Below are 15,716 nucleotides of genomic sequence, written 5' to 3'. Positions count from 1 at the left end.
GTTTGTTGCAGAATTTGCCTGTGTACTGCAGAAGAATTTAGGGTCAGTGAGTGATTTACAAGATTCATAACCTTTGTAAGGAATTTAGAAATGGTGAATATGATATAGAGCTCATGAGCAGCAACAGTTTTGCTTTGTTTTTTTTTTTCCTCATGAGAATGAGAAAATGGTGGAACAGCAAATGCTTATCGATCAGCTAAAAGAAAAAATAGAGAATTTTACAGATGTGAAAACTTTGGACTTCGCAAGTGCTTGTGGAGATGGGCCAGCTGTTGTGGCATCTGCAAGGAGGCCATACAGTGTCCCACTCACAAAGAGTCTGTTACACTCCCTTCACCCACCTTCAGGGACAGAGACCCGAAAGGTAAGGTCTACCCAAATGTTAAATTTTTTTTCTTTACTTTGTAATGGTTATAGTTCAATAATTAGACTTGACATGACAAATTATGGTGGCTTTCTCAGATACTGTTTAGCTTCCTACTGAAGATTCTGAAAAAATACTTTTTAATGTCTTGCAACATATGGTATACCACAATTGTCCAAAATGTTCAGGCTTAAAATAATCACTTACAAGTGCTAAAGCTGTAGTCTTTTCTGGTGTTTTCCTGGGGTTTTTGAGGGTTCAAATATGAAGCATTATCAAAAATGAATGATTATTCTTACCGATATATGGAATATGTTGGATAATGAGTTGCTAACAGTGCCGCCTTTCACATTTGGAACAAGTGCTCTAAGCTCTTGCAAAACCTTCTGTTTCAAAGGTATTCAGAGTTGTTATAGAAAACATCTGCAATTTTGCTTACAAGCTCAGGTGATGACAGACATTTAAATTGAAATATGTTTTAAATATCAGTAAAGAATTGTTAAATTGTTGCAAGTGTTTTTACCCATCACTTTTTTTGTGTGCTTTTTGACAGGTGTATACCAGTCCCCCTGCCTTCTCCCTGGCCCGGGTAATGGCAGAATTTCGTGCTCGCAGCCAGATGATACTGAGCAACATAGAAGATCAGGATAAAGTCCTTCACTGCCACCTCTCTGATCAGAGCGATGAAGAGGAAGAAAATACAGGCCGCAAAAGGAAAAGCTCATTTAAGTAATTTTTTTGTTATTCTTTAATTTTTGTTACAGACAAATGTATAGCGACGCAAGTATTACTACCTAATCCTGCCATAATATGAGATCATTTGTGATGTTACTTATGGCAAACTTATGGGACCAACTGGACATATTACAAAATAATTTCAATAAACATAGTTTTTTCATTTAATAAAGATTGCATAATCCTTGTTCTGGGGTCAGAATCTACCATGAAGATCAGGGGGAGTGGGGGGTGGGAAGTAGATGGGAGAGAAGGTACAAATGCTTATGTGAGTTTGGGATTCTTCTCTGTTAAGATCATGTACTTCGCATGAAACTTAAAGAAAAAAAAATCCCTGTTTGTTTGCAATGTAGCATGTTTTTAATTCTTCCTTAGGCATTCCATAAACCGAACATGGACACGAAAACAGGCTTCTCTGTACTTTCTTCCTGATCTAAGTGACATGAAGTGTCAAGTAGACAAGTCCCGTTTATCCAACAGATCTGTGCTACAGACTGACACAACCACAGGTAAAATGGAAGTCACGAGAGCAAATCTTATTACCGTATCAGAATATGCAAGTATGTCTTTAGCACATGTAATTATTTTTCCCAGCAAAATATGTGTATTTGATACAAATGTTTTTTTGGTTATAGTTCAACATAGGCTTTTGAGATTCTCTTCTTCTTCCTCTTTCTGATACTGGTATCGGTGACCTTAATATTTAAGTAATACTTACTAGCCAGAAAGCACTTCACACACCAAAAAGCTGTTTAAATGTAAATCTTTAGTACTGCTTCAATGAAAGAAAACAGATGCTATTATCTTATGAGAGATGCACTGAAATGATTTCAGGAATATTTTTCCTCCCACTTAGGGTCTTGAAATGCTAGTGCATGCTATCCTTTCTTTTCCTGTTTAGACACATGGCAGGGAAAAGACTCTTTGCTCTGTTCTCTCCTTTTGATTCTTTTACTTCATATGGAAGAACTCCATGTATGCAATGTTCCAGACCACTATCTTTTGGATACAGAGTGTATTTTATCTCCATATTGCTTTGTTTTCTTTCAAGGTGAAGAGATTGACAGCCTCCAGAAAAGTCATGTTTTTAACATGCAGAAGTTAAAGAATTCAGAGTTGAGACTCACTGAGGCCGAGCAAAAAATAAGAGAACTTGCACTTAATATCAAAATGAAAGAGGAACTTATTAAGGAATTAGTAAGAACAGGTAACTGGCTACTGTAGGGAAAATCAGAATGAAGAAGTTCAGAAACAAAAGAAAAGGCACAAAACTTCTGAAGTCCTTCTTGTCTTAGTTTTTATGTAATTATCTTACGCAAGAATACTTTTAATGACTTAAAGATTCAGAACTTTCATTAATTACTTGCTATGATTGCCTGGAAGGGTGTAAATTTTGATTACAGCCTAGTCTGCTATGATACACAGATGAATTTGTGAAATATTTTTTGCGCTTTGCTGATTATTGCTTTTATCCACCAATAGTGTAATTTTTCATGTATGCTTAGTGCTACTGATCTCTTCGTGGACATGTATTTGTCACATGGTGTCTGGGATAGGAGAGAAGATACATCACTGTGCTGGGAATGTAAGCATTCCCAGCACTGCAGTAGAGAAGCAGGAGTCAGAAGTGGATAAGGGAAAAGGTCAGTGTCCCTGTTAGCCTACATCCCTTACATATATGTCCTGGTGTATATATATATATATGCCTGCTAGAAACTAGCCTTATGATGACAGTAAGGACCTCTTTGCTCAGCCCCTTCAATCAGTCTTCTCCTGTGCTTATCTTCTCTTGAGGCTGTCTTTTGGCACTGAGAAAGATTCTGTGCCCCCAAAAATATTACTTTGGGAAATATCACCTAGACAGGGCAAGTCAGAGAATTGAAACACAATCCAAAGTTGTTTACTGATTATTTAGCTGAAGGTTGACTAATAAATAAATTGCGTATTCTTCTGGAAAAAGCAACATTTATGAAATACAGGAGAGCTGTTTTGGCAAAAACTGCAGTATGCAGACGAATTTCACTTTATTTGGCACTTGGATGGCACTTTATTTGGTGACATCAGGTGACTCATGAAGAATTCAGATTTGAAACTTCTTCCTTTATCTCTGTTTCAGTATTAGAAAGGAACTGTATGTTTCTTTAGGGTTGGAAAATGTCTCAGAAATTCTTGGTTTAGCCAGAATGAAGTAAGTAATGATTCAACTGCAGAATTAAGTATTACATTTCAGCTGATTATCCTCCTGTTTTTAAACTATATGTATATGGTGTCTTTAAGGTAAGGATGCTCAGTCTGTAAGCAGGCAATATTCTTTGAAGATAACTAAACTGGAGCAAGAATCTGAGCAGGCCAAAATGGAACTGGCTGAAACACAAAAGCGGCTTCAAGAGCTGGAGAGTAAGGAGCTGAGAGACATTCCTGAGAAAGCCAAGCTACAAAAAGAGTTCCGGAAGAAGATGGATGCAGCTAAGTTGAAAGTGCAGGTATTTCTGATCTGACCATTAAGATTTGCAAATCTCTGTCTCACTATCACCTTTGAACCTTAACACTCTGCTTGTAAAACTCTTACCAGTTTTACACATTGGAAGCTGGTTGGATTGAAGTAGCTAATGAGAAACTTAATACTATTGTACTCAGAATGCTATTTAACATATATGTGGTTAGATACATACAGTATTTTCTTGGTAGATAAGAAACCAAGAAAAACGTGGGTGATAGGAGGTGCTCATACACCGTTGTATGTAGTACCATAAAAGAACCTACACAAGGAGACTATTACAAGTTTATTACCTGCCTTAAATAAAATCGATGGTTTATGAAAACACTACATAAATTCCAGCTCTAAGCAAATCACTGTAGTGGTTTGCAAGACCAGGCCCAATACAGTCATATTTGTTTGCCGCTGACCTTTTAAGTTCTGCTATACCTAAGACTAAATTCTGTGTAGGGCCAGCTTAGGTGCTCTGTGCCTCTTGGACCTAGAACAGTGGGTCAGACAAGCACTGTACAGAAGGAGGTAGCTGGTGTATTGACTTGAGCTCAGGACCAACATTCTGCCACCACTATGTCTCTGCACATTTTCCAGAGCTATGATTTCTGTTACATTTCACTGCTTCCATTGTATTGCCAGGCATGAACTGTATATTTACCTTTTCATGTTGCTTGAGATTAATTCTGCCTATGCCGACTTTACCAGATAGCTCAGAAACCACAGAAATAACGAGTGATTGTTTGGGCAGAAGTTAGTAAGTCTTGCTAACTCTAAGAATTCAGTGATATAAAGAATAAAGCTGAGTCATATTTTAGTTTTAAGTTTTCCTGCTATTAAGCTGACATTTGCCATGAACATTCAGGCCTTACAGAAGAAGCAGCAAGACACTCAGAATCTGGCTTCATTATCTAACCAAAGTGAAAGACAAGCAACAGAACTTGAGCAGAACGTGGCTCAGATGAAGCATCAGCAGACCCAGCTACAGAAGAGACTGTGTGAGGAGAGCGAAAAAAAGAAGCAACTAGAAGCAGAGATTCAGCGGGACCAGCAAAAAATTAAAGTAGGATTTTTCCTATTTCTTTATGACAAAGAATGAGATGAGCCAATTTTGCCTCTGCTTCCCCAAAGACAATAAACTATATTGCCAGGCTTTCAATAGTTTTAAGTAATGACTTTCTTGACAAATGCACTGAAGAAATTGTCTATCAACATTTTCACAGAAATTTTCAGTTTGCCTTTCTCTTAAGCTTTTTTTTGTTTTGTTTTGTTACGTGATGTCTAGCCCCTAATTGCAATTGTACATGTAAATTTAGGGTCAGTATTTCAGATTATATACTTGTGTGCACTCTGACATTAAATGCATTTTAAAAACAGACTGACTGAGCCAGGAAGAATGGGGTTTTTTGTTTGTTTATAGGAACTTCAATTGAAGATGGAGCAACAACAGAAGATCCTTAAACTTAAGGATAAAGAGATTGCTGCATTTAAAAAGAAGAAAAATAACTCAGTGGGAACTTCACAGAAGCTACAGGTAGCTAATCTATTCTGAATCTGTGTGGGCCCTGAAAAAAAAACTTTCTTCATCTGTAGTCATCTTTGTAAAGTGTTTGGAAGAAGAGTATTCCATCAGAGTTTTGTCATCTTTTTTGCTGTAGCAAAAGTTAGGAGTATAGTCTAGCAGCTCTTACACTCCTTTTGAATGAAGGAAAGGAGAGGCTTTAATGTCTTTTCTTCCTATGATTCGTCAAAAATGCTGATTCAGAGACCTGAGAATTCAACAGGTTTGGTTGTCTGGTAGGTTTGAGGGTGATCCTGATGAGCTCTGTTATAAAAATTCCATGGTTTGTTTGGTTTTTTGTTTTCCCCTCTGATATAAATGACACAGGTCTATGGTTTTGGTTGTTCCTAACAGGGTTAGAAAAGTAAGTGTCCTATGCAGCAATGCCACCTACATTATTTCAGATGTGGACATTGGAACATTAGAGTTTCATGAGTTACCCAAAGTCTTTAAAGGTGAAAAGAAATTTTAAAAGTTAAATAAAGGCAACTTTTTAGCCTTACCAGGAGTATATCCACTGACAAACTGTGGCTTCAGAATAAATTTATAACAGACTGTGCTAGCAGGATCAGAGCTCTTATTTACTGTCTTTCTTTCTGTCAACATCATAATTTCTTGTCACTTAATGTTTTTCCACAAATAGCTGGTCTTAAGCAACTATAATGCAATGAGGACAGGCTAGCTGAATTCTTGTGGTACCTTCCAAACCTAGTTGCTGTGATTATATAGAAGACATCTATTTGTATAACTGTTCTTAGAAAAAGAATACATTTCATTACAGGCATCTGATACAAATTTGTTTATATAAGATGTAGCAATGTAACATTGCTGAGCTTCTTTTTAAGTCAGTCCAATTTCCTTATTATACCGAGTCAAGATTCTGTTGCAGAATTAATGTTAACATTAGAAATGTCAATTTCTTCTATGGTTTTAAAAGTTATTCTAAAAAAGGAAAAAGATAATGATAATATTCTGACCCAAAAAGTCCTGGTTAATGCTCTCTGGATTTCTGTTTGAACTTTAGAAATTAGAAGAGCAAAAGAAATGGCTCGATGAAGAAATGGAAAGAATTCTCCAACAGCACCAACAGTTAGCAGAACTAGAAGAAGATTTAAAGAAAAGAGAAGCCATTGTAGCCAAAAAAGAAGCACTATTGCAAGAGAAAAGCCACCTGGAAATCAAGAAACTGAGATCTAGCCAGGTGATTTAAGAAAAAACGTGAAACTCACCACAGTTATAGTGCTGACTGAAAGACTGGGAGGGAGGAAGGCAGATAGGTAGCAGAAGAGGCTCAAGCCATGTGACCTGTGTCTCTACCACTGCCATGAAGTTATTGTGTGGCTTGAGCAAATCAACATTTAAAATGTGAATAACACAGAATCATGATTTTTATTCACTTTTTCTCCCCAAAATTTCAACAGCAAAACAAAACAAAAAAATCTGAACTGTGGAGTTCTGTTATTGCAGAGCATTAAATAATATGATATCTAAAAATTATTTGGTCCTTTTGCAAACTAGAGAACATGACAGAGGAACATTTTGCATTATTTATTTTTCACTAGCAAAAGCGAATAGCAATTGAAGTATCATTGTCACTTATAATGACTAGCCCCTTTAATTTTTAGTATGTAGAAAACTGCAGTTGAGTGGTTTTGTTTTCTTTCATCTTTGGAGTAAATAGTAAATTTTATAGTAGCTGTCTACTCAAAATAAATGGGGTCCCATTGCAAGAAGCAGGCAGGTCTTTCACTGCAGAATGTGATGGTCTCACCTACATTTTTCTTACTGGAAGGAGTATCTCAGTTTTATATCTATGGTTGCTGTCTGTTTTTTAGGCTTTAAACAAAGATAGTATGAAATTGTCTACTCGCTTAAGTATGCTGGATCAGGAACTGTGTGATAAAGGTATGCAGCTTCAGGGCAGCAGCACTGAAGATAAGACAGACATTTTGGAAAAAATTCAGGTTCTCCAGATGGAAAGGGATCAGCTGCTCAGAAGAAGAAATAGTGTGGACGAGAAACTGAAAGATGGTAAAGTGTTGTCAGCTGAAGTAAGTAAGCACCTCTGAGATAAATATGGGTTTTAGGTAGTGTTGTATAATAAAGCATTCAAATCAGAACCTAAAATGAGTCCAAATATTAGATAAGCTAGAACCAAGGAACTGAGGTTGGGTACTTTTGTAAATAGCAATATTAAAATACTGCTATGATAGCACTACTTACATAACAGTGAACAAAGTTTATGTTCAGAGGGACTTAATTCAGCTAGTGCCTTGACAAACTCCACTGGCATAAGGATCACGTAACCAAAAGTAAGAGAACTAGAAGTTCATCAGTTTATCACAGGCAGATATTTTAATGTCAGGACATAGAACAAGGCAATGCGCTCACATAGTGATGCCCCTTGATTTTTTTCATAGGATTTTGTGAAAAAGCAAACTTCACGTGAAGGCCTCCATATTTTTACAGTGAAAATAAGTCATATTACCTGGATGGTCCACACTTGACTGATCAGTATAATTACATTGAAGATATAATAAATTGATATAAAATGCACAGATTATTTTTAGGTCTTGAGAAACAGTATGGGCATGTGACTGAGGTGATAATGTGCCAGAAAGAACCCTACTTGCCTCACTCCTCAAAATCTTCTGCAGTTCTTCAGGCCATGCATTTCTGCCACTTCCCTACACAAGTTATGGTCACCAAACTCCTTATTACTGACCCCATTCATTCATTAATCCAACAGAAAACTAGCACAACGAAAAAAATAATAGTAGAAGTCAAACTGTGGGGAGGATGAGGGAAGGACAAAAAGGGAGACACGAGTTCTGTTTTTGTGATGAACTATTTGATCAACCTCTGTATCATGGAAGGGGTACTATGGCAGAAGAAGACAAATGTTCTAGATCTGTACTCTACCTCTTATTTTTCCCATTCCATTCTCTGTGCTACTACTAGTTTGTCTCGCCCTTAATTTTAGTTTCACTCTTGAGAATGAAGTTAAAGAATGTCTTTTGTATAGAAAGATTAATTCTACACTTTTTCTTTAAAAGATCTCACTCATGTGTTTCTCTGTAGGAAGAACATGTCCTTTTTCAGCTGGAAGAAGGAATTGAAGCCCTGGAGGCTGCTATTGATTACAAGAATGAAAGTATTCAGAATCGCCAGCACTTGCTTAGGTCATCTTCCCAAATTCTTTCACAGAGCGAGAATAATGTAATAGGAAAACTAGTTTCCCTGTCTGCTGCGGAGCTCAGAGCTATCCTCTTCAAATATTTCAACAAGGTTTGTTTGGCTAATAAGTAATATTTTATCCTATTTTCTGTTACTATTCTAGATGATGAAATGAAATGATGTCAAGAAATAAAAAGAAATTTAACAAGCTTTTGGTGAAAATCTCTTCAGGTTACATTCATCTGCTATTAATTCAGATATTTTTACATTTTTAATTTTTACATTAACCTAAATAGGATACTTGAGTGTTAAATTTGTGTATCGTGTTTTGGGGTCATTAGCTTAAAAGGTACTGCAAATCTGGAAATTTCCTTACTCCTTTCCAGTGCTCTGTGTTGCTAACTTTTGGTGCAGCAACATATTTAAATAGTGGTGTCGTACTGAAATTCTTCCCAACTGCAGGCTTCATAAAGCTCAGGCTAGTATTCCTACTTTTTTTCTAAATCCAGTATGAGCTCTTTCTGCATACCCTGCCTGCAGTGTGTGTAGCCAAATACTGAAGAATCATACTGACATCTGGAAACATAAAAATGAAATGCATTAGGACATGGTGTGTCTTTGTGACCTTGGGTGAACCTTGGGTGATTTTGTGAACAAGTTGCCTGTGGAATGCAAGTTGGAAGTTTCTCAGAATCAAGAAAACACTGCTGCTCCTGTTTAAATTCTGCACAGGGCATTAAAAAAATTCACTAGTCCATGTGATCAAAATGTACAGAGCTCAAACATGTGGCAGCAGGCAAGTCTGTTTCCAATATAAGCTTAAGGCTTATAGAGACCATTGCTTTTGCATGCTTTAACCTATTAAGCAGAAGGGTAAAAGCTTTTATAAAAATGGTTTGATAAATCAAAAGAAGTGTATTTCTTTCTTAGATTGTTGGCCTACGTGAGTCTGAACGTAAATTACAACTGCAGATTGAAGAGCAGGAAATGAAGGTCATAGACCAGGAAAATATAATACGTGAATTAGAATCTGCACTTGAACACGTCAAGCTGCAGTGTGACAGGCAGCTGACCCTACAACACAAAGAACATGAGAAAAAAATACAGTTAATACTGCATCATTTCAAAGGTATTTGCTTCCTGGGGGGAATTGTACAGCAAGTATTATCTTCAGTCACTACTGAGAAAGGCTATATTCCAACTGAAAGAAAAAAAAAGAATAAGGTTCAGAGAGATATTTTGGCTGTCACTAATTCTGATGTTGTGGAGGATGCTGAGGAACAGACACATGGTGTCTGTACGAACAGAAAATTGAATATTTTTTTAAAGCAGTATCAAAATTGTTGTATTTTCATACTGAATTTGCTGATATTGGAAAGTTGAAAGATACTGGTCCTGCTGATCTTGATCTTCCAAGTACTCCTATTAAAACTGACAAGCGGGGTTGGCATGGCCTTTTTCATCCTGTGTCATACTAGTTAAAATGTACACAGTGCAAGCAAAGTGTCAGCAAGATACAAGACGTATTCTGTCTAGTTGGGCATCTTGATTTTTGGCACAGAGATACTTGGTTCTTAAACTAGTTTTACTTGTCCTAGAACAAGATAGTGAAGGTATTGCCGAAACCTTGAAAGGGTATGAAGTAAAAGTCCAGCAACTGGAAAAAGACTTATTTTTCTATAAGAAAACCAGCAGAGATCTGAAGAAGAAATTGAAGGGCCTCTTTGGAGAGTCATCCCATCAATTATTGGCATCCACTAAATGTAAGTATATTATCTTAAAATATTTATGCAGTTGTCAATAGACCATTTGAAGGGTGGTGAACATACAGCAGTTTATCAGATAAACATTAAAATCATGTTTTTACTGAACTAACTGTTCTCCAGGAATATATTACACCTCTCCCCCAGTTTCAAAGGAAAGACAACGTTGGTTTGTATCTGTAGCAGTAGTATACCAGTGGTTTACCTTCTTGTTCTGTTTTCTCTGGATTCTAACATAATTTCAGCATCTACAACCTCAAACTGTTGTGGTTAAGAAAAAGGGATTTTACTATCTGAAAGGGTCTGAATGACATTGTAACTAACAGCTTTGTCATATGCTGTTGATAGGCTGTTCCCAGCACTTGATTTCATAAAAGTTACTTACTGGGTGATTATCAGTGAAGAATTCCATACTTCCAGTTACTAACTTACATTAGTTACTTACTTACTAAGGCTAAAAGTAAGTTTTATACACTTGTAGGGGGAAAAAAAGAGCTTTCCAATGTGATTCTGTGCTTTGACACAAAAAAAACCCCAAAAAATCCAAAAGACAAATGAACACCCAACTGCTGCTATAAGTTTTTAATTGTACCATGTCCTAGTTGCCAGAATCCAAACCTACAACAGAGCTATTCAAGTGGAGGAGAAAAGGTGGTTCAATTTCTGTCGCTATTTTGCTTGTCCCATACCTCTTGATGCCACCACCACTACCTCACATGCACCATACAGCCTTCTCGGCCCTGTATTTCTTCGTAAGGCTCAGCATGACTGGTTCTTCCTCTCAACAGATGCTTCTGTTTCTTTCCACTCGGGCAGTGCCATGCCTTCCTAGCACATAGGTCCTGATCACGTACCTGCTGCTCCCACAGTGAATTAAGGCTCAGCCCTTGCTCTCTAGGCAGGATAATGAGCCAACACATTCATTACTATAAAGTGCACTGTCAAACTGTGAACATGAATATTCTAGAGGTTGGATTATAAAAGAGTGTGGGAAAGACTATTCCGTGTCTAGTATGCAAGGAAGCATGTAGTTCAGGACATGTAGCCGTGTGGGGAAACACCCATCCTCAACAAATTGTAGCAAGGAGAAGAAGGGAGACGATCCCTGTGAATCTCCAGTTTTTCAAATACATATGTTTGTAAGTTTTATACGAAATACTCTGTATTCAGTTATTTTTCTTTTGAATACATTTTGAGGCATGCTGCAATACAATGCAATAAAAACCGTTTATAATTTGTCGCTGAACTTTAAAAATAATAAAAGCCCTGTGTGTACACTAGTGTCAGATTTGCAGAATGTGTTTTGTGTGCTGCCCTGGTGTAATTGCTGACTGGTTTTGAATACATGAATAATTTAATATTTGACTGTCATGGTTCAGTTGCTTTAAGACTGCCTGCTAGGACACATTACAAGTTAGAATGGTGAGGCTTCTATTACCTGCACCTGGTCAGAGGAAAGTAACAGCTAATACCTCTAATGTTTTTGTAGATGACAAACTTTTTAACAGAAAGGACAAAATGTGAAGTGCTGATAATTTTTTACCACGTTCACACTACAAGCTACTGATGCTGTAAAACTGTACTGACTAACTAATATTTCTTGGTGGCAGGCACTCAGACACGTTGTAACTTTTAGCTATTTATCTCCTGATAAATTTCATTTTAGATAACAGTGCTGGTGACAAGGCATCCAGTCAAGATGAAGCAGAAGTTGCTTCTGAAGAATTCAAGTTGACACTAAACCTTGAAACCAGTAGTCGACCAGGGAAGATAAAAGAAACAGACAGAACAAGTATTTTAAAAACACAGCAGAATTCATACAAGCTTGGAGAAGATGTTTCAGAATTTGGGTGCAACAAAGAATGTTTGTCGAGCACTAGTGATGACAAAACAGGCACAGATGAAGCTCAGCCTTCAAAGTCTCATCCTCAGCTACCTTCTGTCATCCAGAGAAGAGACACCGTAACACAGTTTCAAGGAGTAACTCCAGTAAAACTCTCTCGCCGAGAGCTACGTCATATTCCTCCCTCTGAATTATCTTTGAGACGCTCAAGCCTTGGAGTTGGTGTCAGTTTTATTGCTCCAGATTCCATTGAAATGGACAAAAAGTCTAGTGTCACTAAGACATAGTTACTCTTCGTAGCATTTTTAATAGCTGTCGCTACTGAAGCAACTGCATTAGATTTCTTTTTTCATGGTCTTGTTAAGTATCAACCATGGGTAAATGAGTAAGTGTTCTTTAGTTCTTATTGCTCACTATCAAGTTGCTAAGTGTTACGCTCACACAGTTTCAGTGAATCTGAGATGGATTTTAATTAACACAGTATCTAAGAACGTTCATTCAAAGGCCTTTTAACATTGAAGAAATTATTTATATTGGTTCAGTTTTTTTGCAGTAACTTCAAAAAATACGTTTTTCAAAAATTGCACTGTGAAGTGCACTGCACTTGTGTAACTTAGGTTTCCTAGAACAATACTGTACTTCACTTTCTTGGGTCAGAAACAATAACAAACTATTTAATTTATTTGGATATGTAGCTAGAAAATTTAGTTGCCAGACTGTCACCTAGTATTGATAATGACTGGCTTCTGTACGCTTTTTGTCTAAAAACATTTCATATGAGCCATGTTTGAGATCAAAATCGGTACCTAAATTTTTTCCTGAAAAGGAACATAAAAGTACTTACTTTTTTTTCTTCTTTACGCTTTATTTATGAAATTAAGAGAATTGCTTATGTCACTTTCTGGTTTTGTTTGTTGGGTTTTTAAAGAATTGCACTTGGCAACTCGAAGTGTGATATTTATTTCTGTACTACTAAAACGGAAAAAAAAACAGAGGACCAAATTCAGCATCCTCTAGGTAAGCCAGATGGACCACGATATTATTTTATTTGTACTAATTAGTCATGTCCTTTCACAGACAAATTACTCTTCTGGATTCCATATGTGCTTCAGAGCAAGGACTGCAGATATCCTTCGGTCTACTGCTATACTGTTGTTTCTAACACATTCGGGATGAAAAGCAAATCTTTTTTTGTAAGAGGACAGTGGTCACTGAGAAGCATACGCTTAACAGCTGCACAAACTTGAAGGCAGAGACCAGAATGTCCGCATTTAAATGAGATTAACACTTCTAACCATAACTCTGCTACAAAAATAGTGGCAGTACTGAAAGTAAGGTTAGTTTTATCTTAGTGGTGGACTTCAGCCAGTCATGTTTGAAAATGTTGTCTTAGGTTATTAGATGTACTTAGGAAAGGAATTTTTGCTTTCTGCTGTTGTCTAGGCAAGGTCTTGTGTATAGCATGTGTGGTGGCTATAGCTGGAAAAGAACTGCATTTTTCCACACTGCAAGCACAGTTCAAATCTGTCCACATTATGAAGATGCTATTACAGCATGATAAATGGACCTATTGTCTTGTGGAACATTTTAAAGTTTTCTGAGTAGACTGCAAATATTTCATTCTAATCAGATAGATAAACCACTTAGCATGTCAAATGATTGCATCTTTCAGAATTATACCTAATTGTTACCTATTGTTCAGCTGAATTGTGAGGTAAGGATTGGGGTCTTTCTTGATTGTTTTTGGATTGGGCTTGATTGTTTTTACTGTCATGGAAGTACTGAGTTGTAACTAGTGTTAAGTTTAATATTAGTGTATGTATCATTCACTTAATGCTTCTTGTCAAAAAGCAATAAACAGAAACAAGTAAATACAGTTTCAAATGTGTGCATGTTTACTACATCTCTGTATTAAGTGAAGGAATTGTTGAAGGCATTTCTTCTCAAGATAATGCTGTGCATTATCATACACCTCATACTACCCTACAAATAAACATAAATTCCTCCTCTTTTGAAGTTTCCACAAATGAGAAACCTGTTCTTTATGGATGCAAAATAAGCAAGGGAAAACGCAGGGAAGTACAACTCAGTCACTAGTAGATGTCAGCTGGTGACAGAAACCTCTCTGGAGGTTTCTGTAGCTGTAACAATGCAGATTCAGTAGTCATTCAAATGTTACAATTCTGTATGGCACGCACACCCATTTCAAGACATAACTACAATGTCTCTTAATGCTAAGGCAGATGAATAAAAAACATCAGATACCTTTGTGATCTTTGGAGAAGTGGAAGAATTGTTGACCGTGAGGGGGACCTAACATAAGCAAAGCGATGAGAGAGGCCAGTAAGGCAGTCATATAGGGAGAAGTAAACAGTGACTTATGTTCTCATTTATGTAACTCTAACAGAGCTAACAAATAAAATGGTTTTACCTCTTCCAGACAATATGTAGCTCCTCTTATTTCTGCTAGTTAAAAGCAAGACTTTATCTGATAGGCTTTTATTATCACTCTCTTTGGTTTACTTCCTTGATGTTATTTACTGGCATTTATGGCTGTCGTGGTTTAACCCCAGCCAGCAACTAAGCACCACACAGCCGCTCGCTCACTCCCCCCCGGTGGGATGGGGGAGAGAATCGGAAGAGTAAAAGTGAGAAAACTCATGGGTTGAGATAAAGACAGTTTAATAGGTAAAGCAAAAGCCACACGCACAAGCAAAGCAAAGCAAGGAATTCATTCACTACTTCCCAGCGGCAGGCAGGTGTTCAGCCATCTCCAGGAAAGCAGGGCTCCATCACGCGTAACGGTTACTTGGGAAGACAAACGCCATCACACCCAATGTCCCCCCCTTCCTTCTTCTTCCCCCAGCTTATATACTGAGCATGATGTCATATGGTATGGAATAGCCCTTTGGCCAGTCTGGGTCAGCTGTCCTAGCTATGCTCCCTCCCAGCTTCTTATGCACCTGGCAGAGCACAAGAAGCTAAAAAGTCCTTGACTAGTGTAAACTCTACTCAGCAAGAACCAAAACATCAGTGTCTTATCAACATTATTCTCATCCTAAATCCAAAACACAGCACTCTACCAGCTACTAAGAAGAAAATTAACTCTATCCCAGCTGAAACCAGGACAATGGCCTTCATTGACATTTAGCTGATGGGCAATATGGGGGTAAAACCAACTTGGAGCTAATTTGCAGTGCACCACCATGCTATTATTTCACATGTTAACAGCTGTTTCTCCTGCTATGTCCTGCTAAAACTAACTACAAAAAAAGCCATGCGTATAATCTGTTCTGTTGCCTGGCTAGTAACTGTGAGTATAAACTAACTTTACTTATGATCTGAATTCTCTGTTATGATTATCTGAACACTGTGATGGCTGCATTTCTGTAACAGACCTTTGCCCTTTCCATTACAGACTCTTTGCATAGCACTGCACATCAGCGGCGGAGTTATCCCCACGCAAGTGGTTTGCAGAAGTTAACCTGATTTGTGTAAATATTGCGCCACCTTTGAGAAGCCAGTCTGGCTTTTAGTAAATTAATGGAAGTTTTACCCCATCTATACTGAAACAAAGTTTCATTCTTAGCAACTTAAAGGTGAGATTTAACAGGTATTGAAACTCCAACTAATGTGTGCCTGGTGAGGGACCTTTTATCCTGGCAAAGCAATTTTCAACCCAAATGATTTGAAGGTTCCAGCTTGAATGTACTTTTATTGCACGCCCAGTAAACAGTATGTCAGATCCGATTTTCAGGATCAGTGTGCTGATTAAGCATGTTATT

At 37.4% G+C, this 15,716-nt stretch overlaps 1 protein-coding gene across 1 annotated transcript in view; it reads left to right on the top strand.

The window, feature by feature from the left end:
• Positions 1 to 13,572, top strand: part of KIF27 (kinesin family member 27) — a 28,190-nt gene extending 14,618 nt beyond the window's left edge. The window contains exons 5-17 of the mRNA XM_082335949.1: positions 158 to 364; positions 918 to 1,093; positions 1,475 to 1,608; positions 2,151 to 2,306; positions 3,377 to 3,582; positions 4,453 to 4,650; positions 5,008 to 5,121; positions 6,173 to 6,349; positions 6,984 to 7,199; positions 8,230 to 8,436; positions 9,256 to 9,454; positions 9,924 to 10,088; positions 11,755 to 13,572. Of these exons, the coding sequence (XP_082192075.1) occupies positions 158 to 364; positions 918 to 1,093; positions 1,475 to 1,608; positions 2,151 to 2,306; positions 3,377 to 3,582; positions 4,453 to 4,650; positions 5,008 to 5,121; positions 6,173 to 6,349; positions 6,984 to 7,199; positions 8,230 to 8,436; positions 9,256 to 9,454; positions 9,924 to 10,088; positions 11,755 to 12,218 (2,619 nt within the window). The 3' untranslated portion in view covers positions 12,219 to 13,572. The remainder of the gene's footprint in view (positions 1 to 157; positions 365 to 917; positions 1,094 to 1,474; positions 1,609 to 2,150; positions 2,307 to 3,376; positions 3,583 to 4,452; positions 4,651 to 5,007; positions 5,122 to 6,172; positions 6,350 to 6,983; positions 7,200 to 8,229; positions 8,437 to 9,255; positions 9,455 to 9,923; positions 10,089 to 11,754) is intronic.
• The last annotated feature ends 2,144 nt before the right edge of the window (positions 13,573 to 15,716 follow it).

The sequence above is a fragment of the Platalea leucorodia genome (genome assembly GCF_965183815.1).
Source record: "Platalea leucorodia genome assembly, chromosome: Z".
NCBI lineage: Eukaryota > Metazoa > Chordata > Aves > Pelecaniformes > Threskiornithidae > Platalea > Platalea leucorodia.
This window is presented reverse-complemented; position numbering and strand designations above follow the sequence as displayed.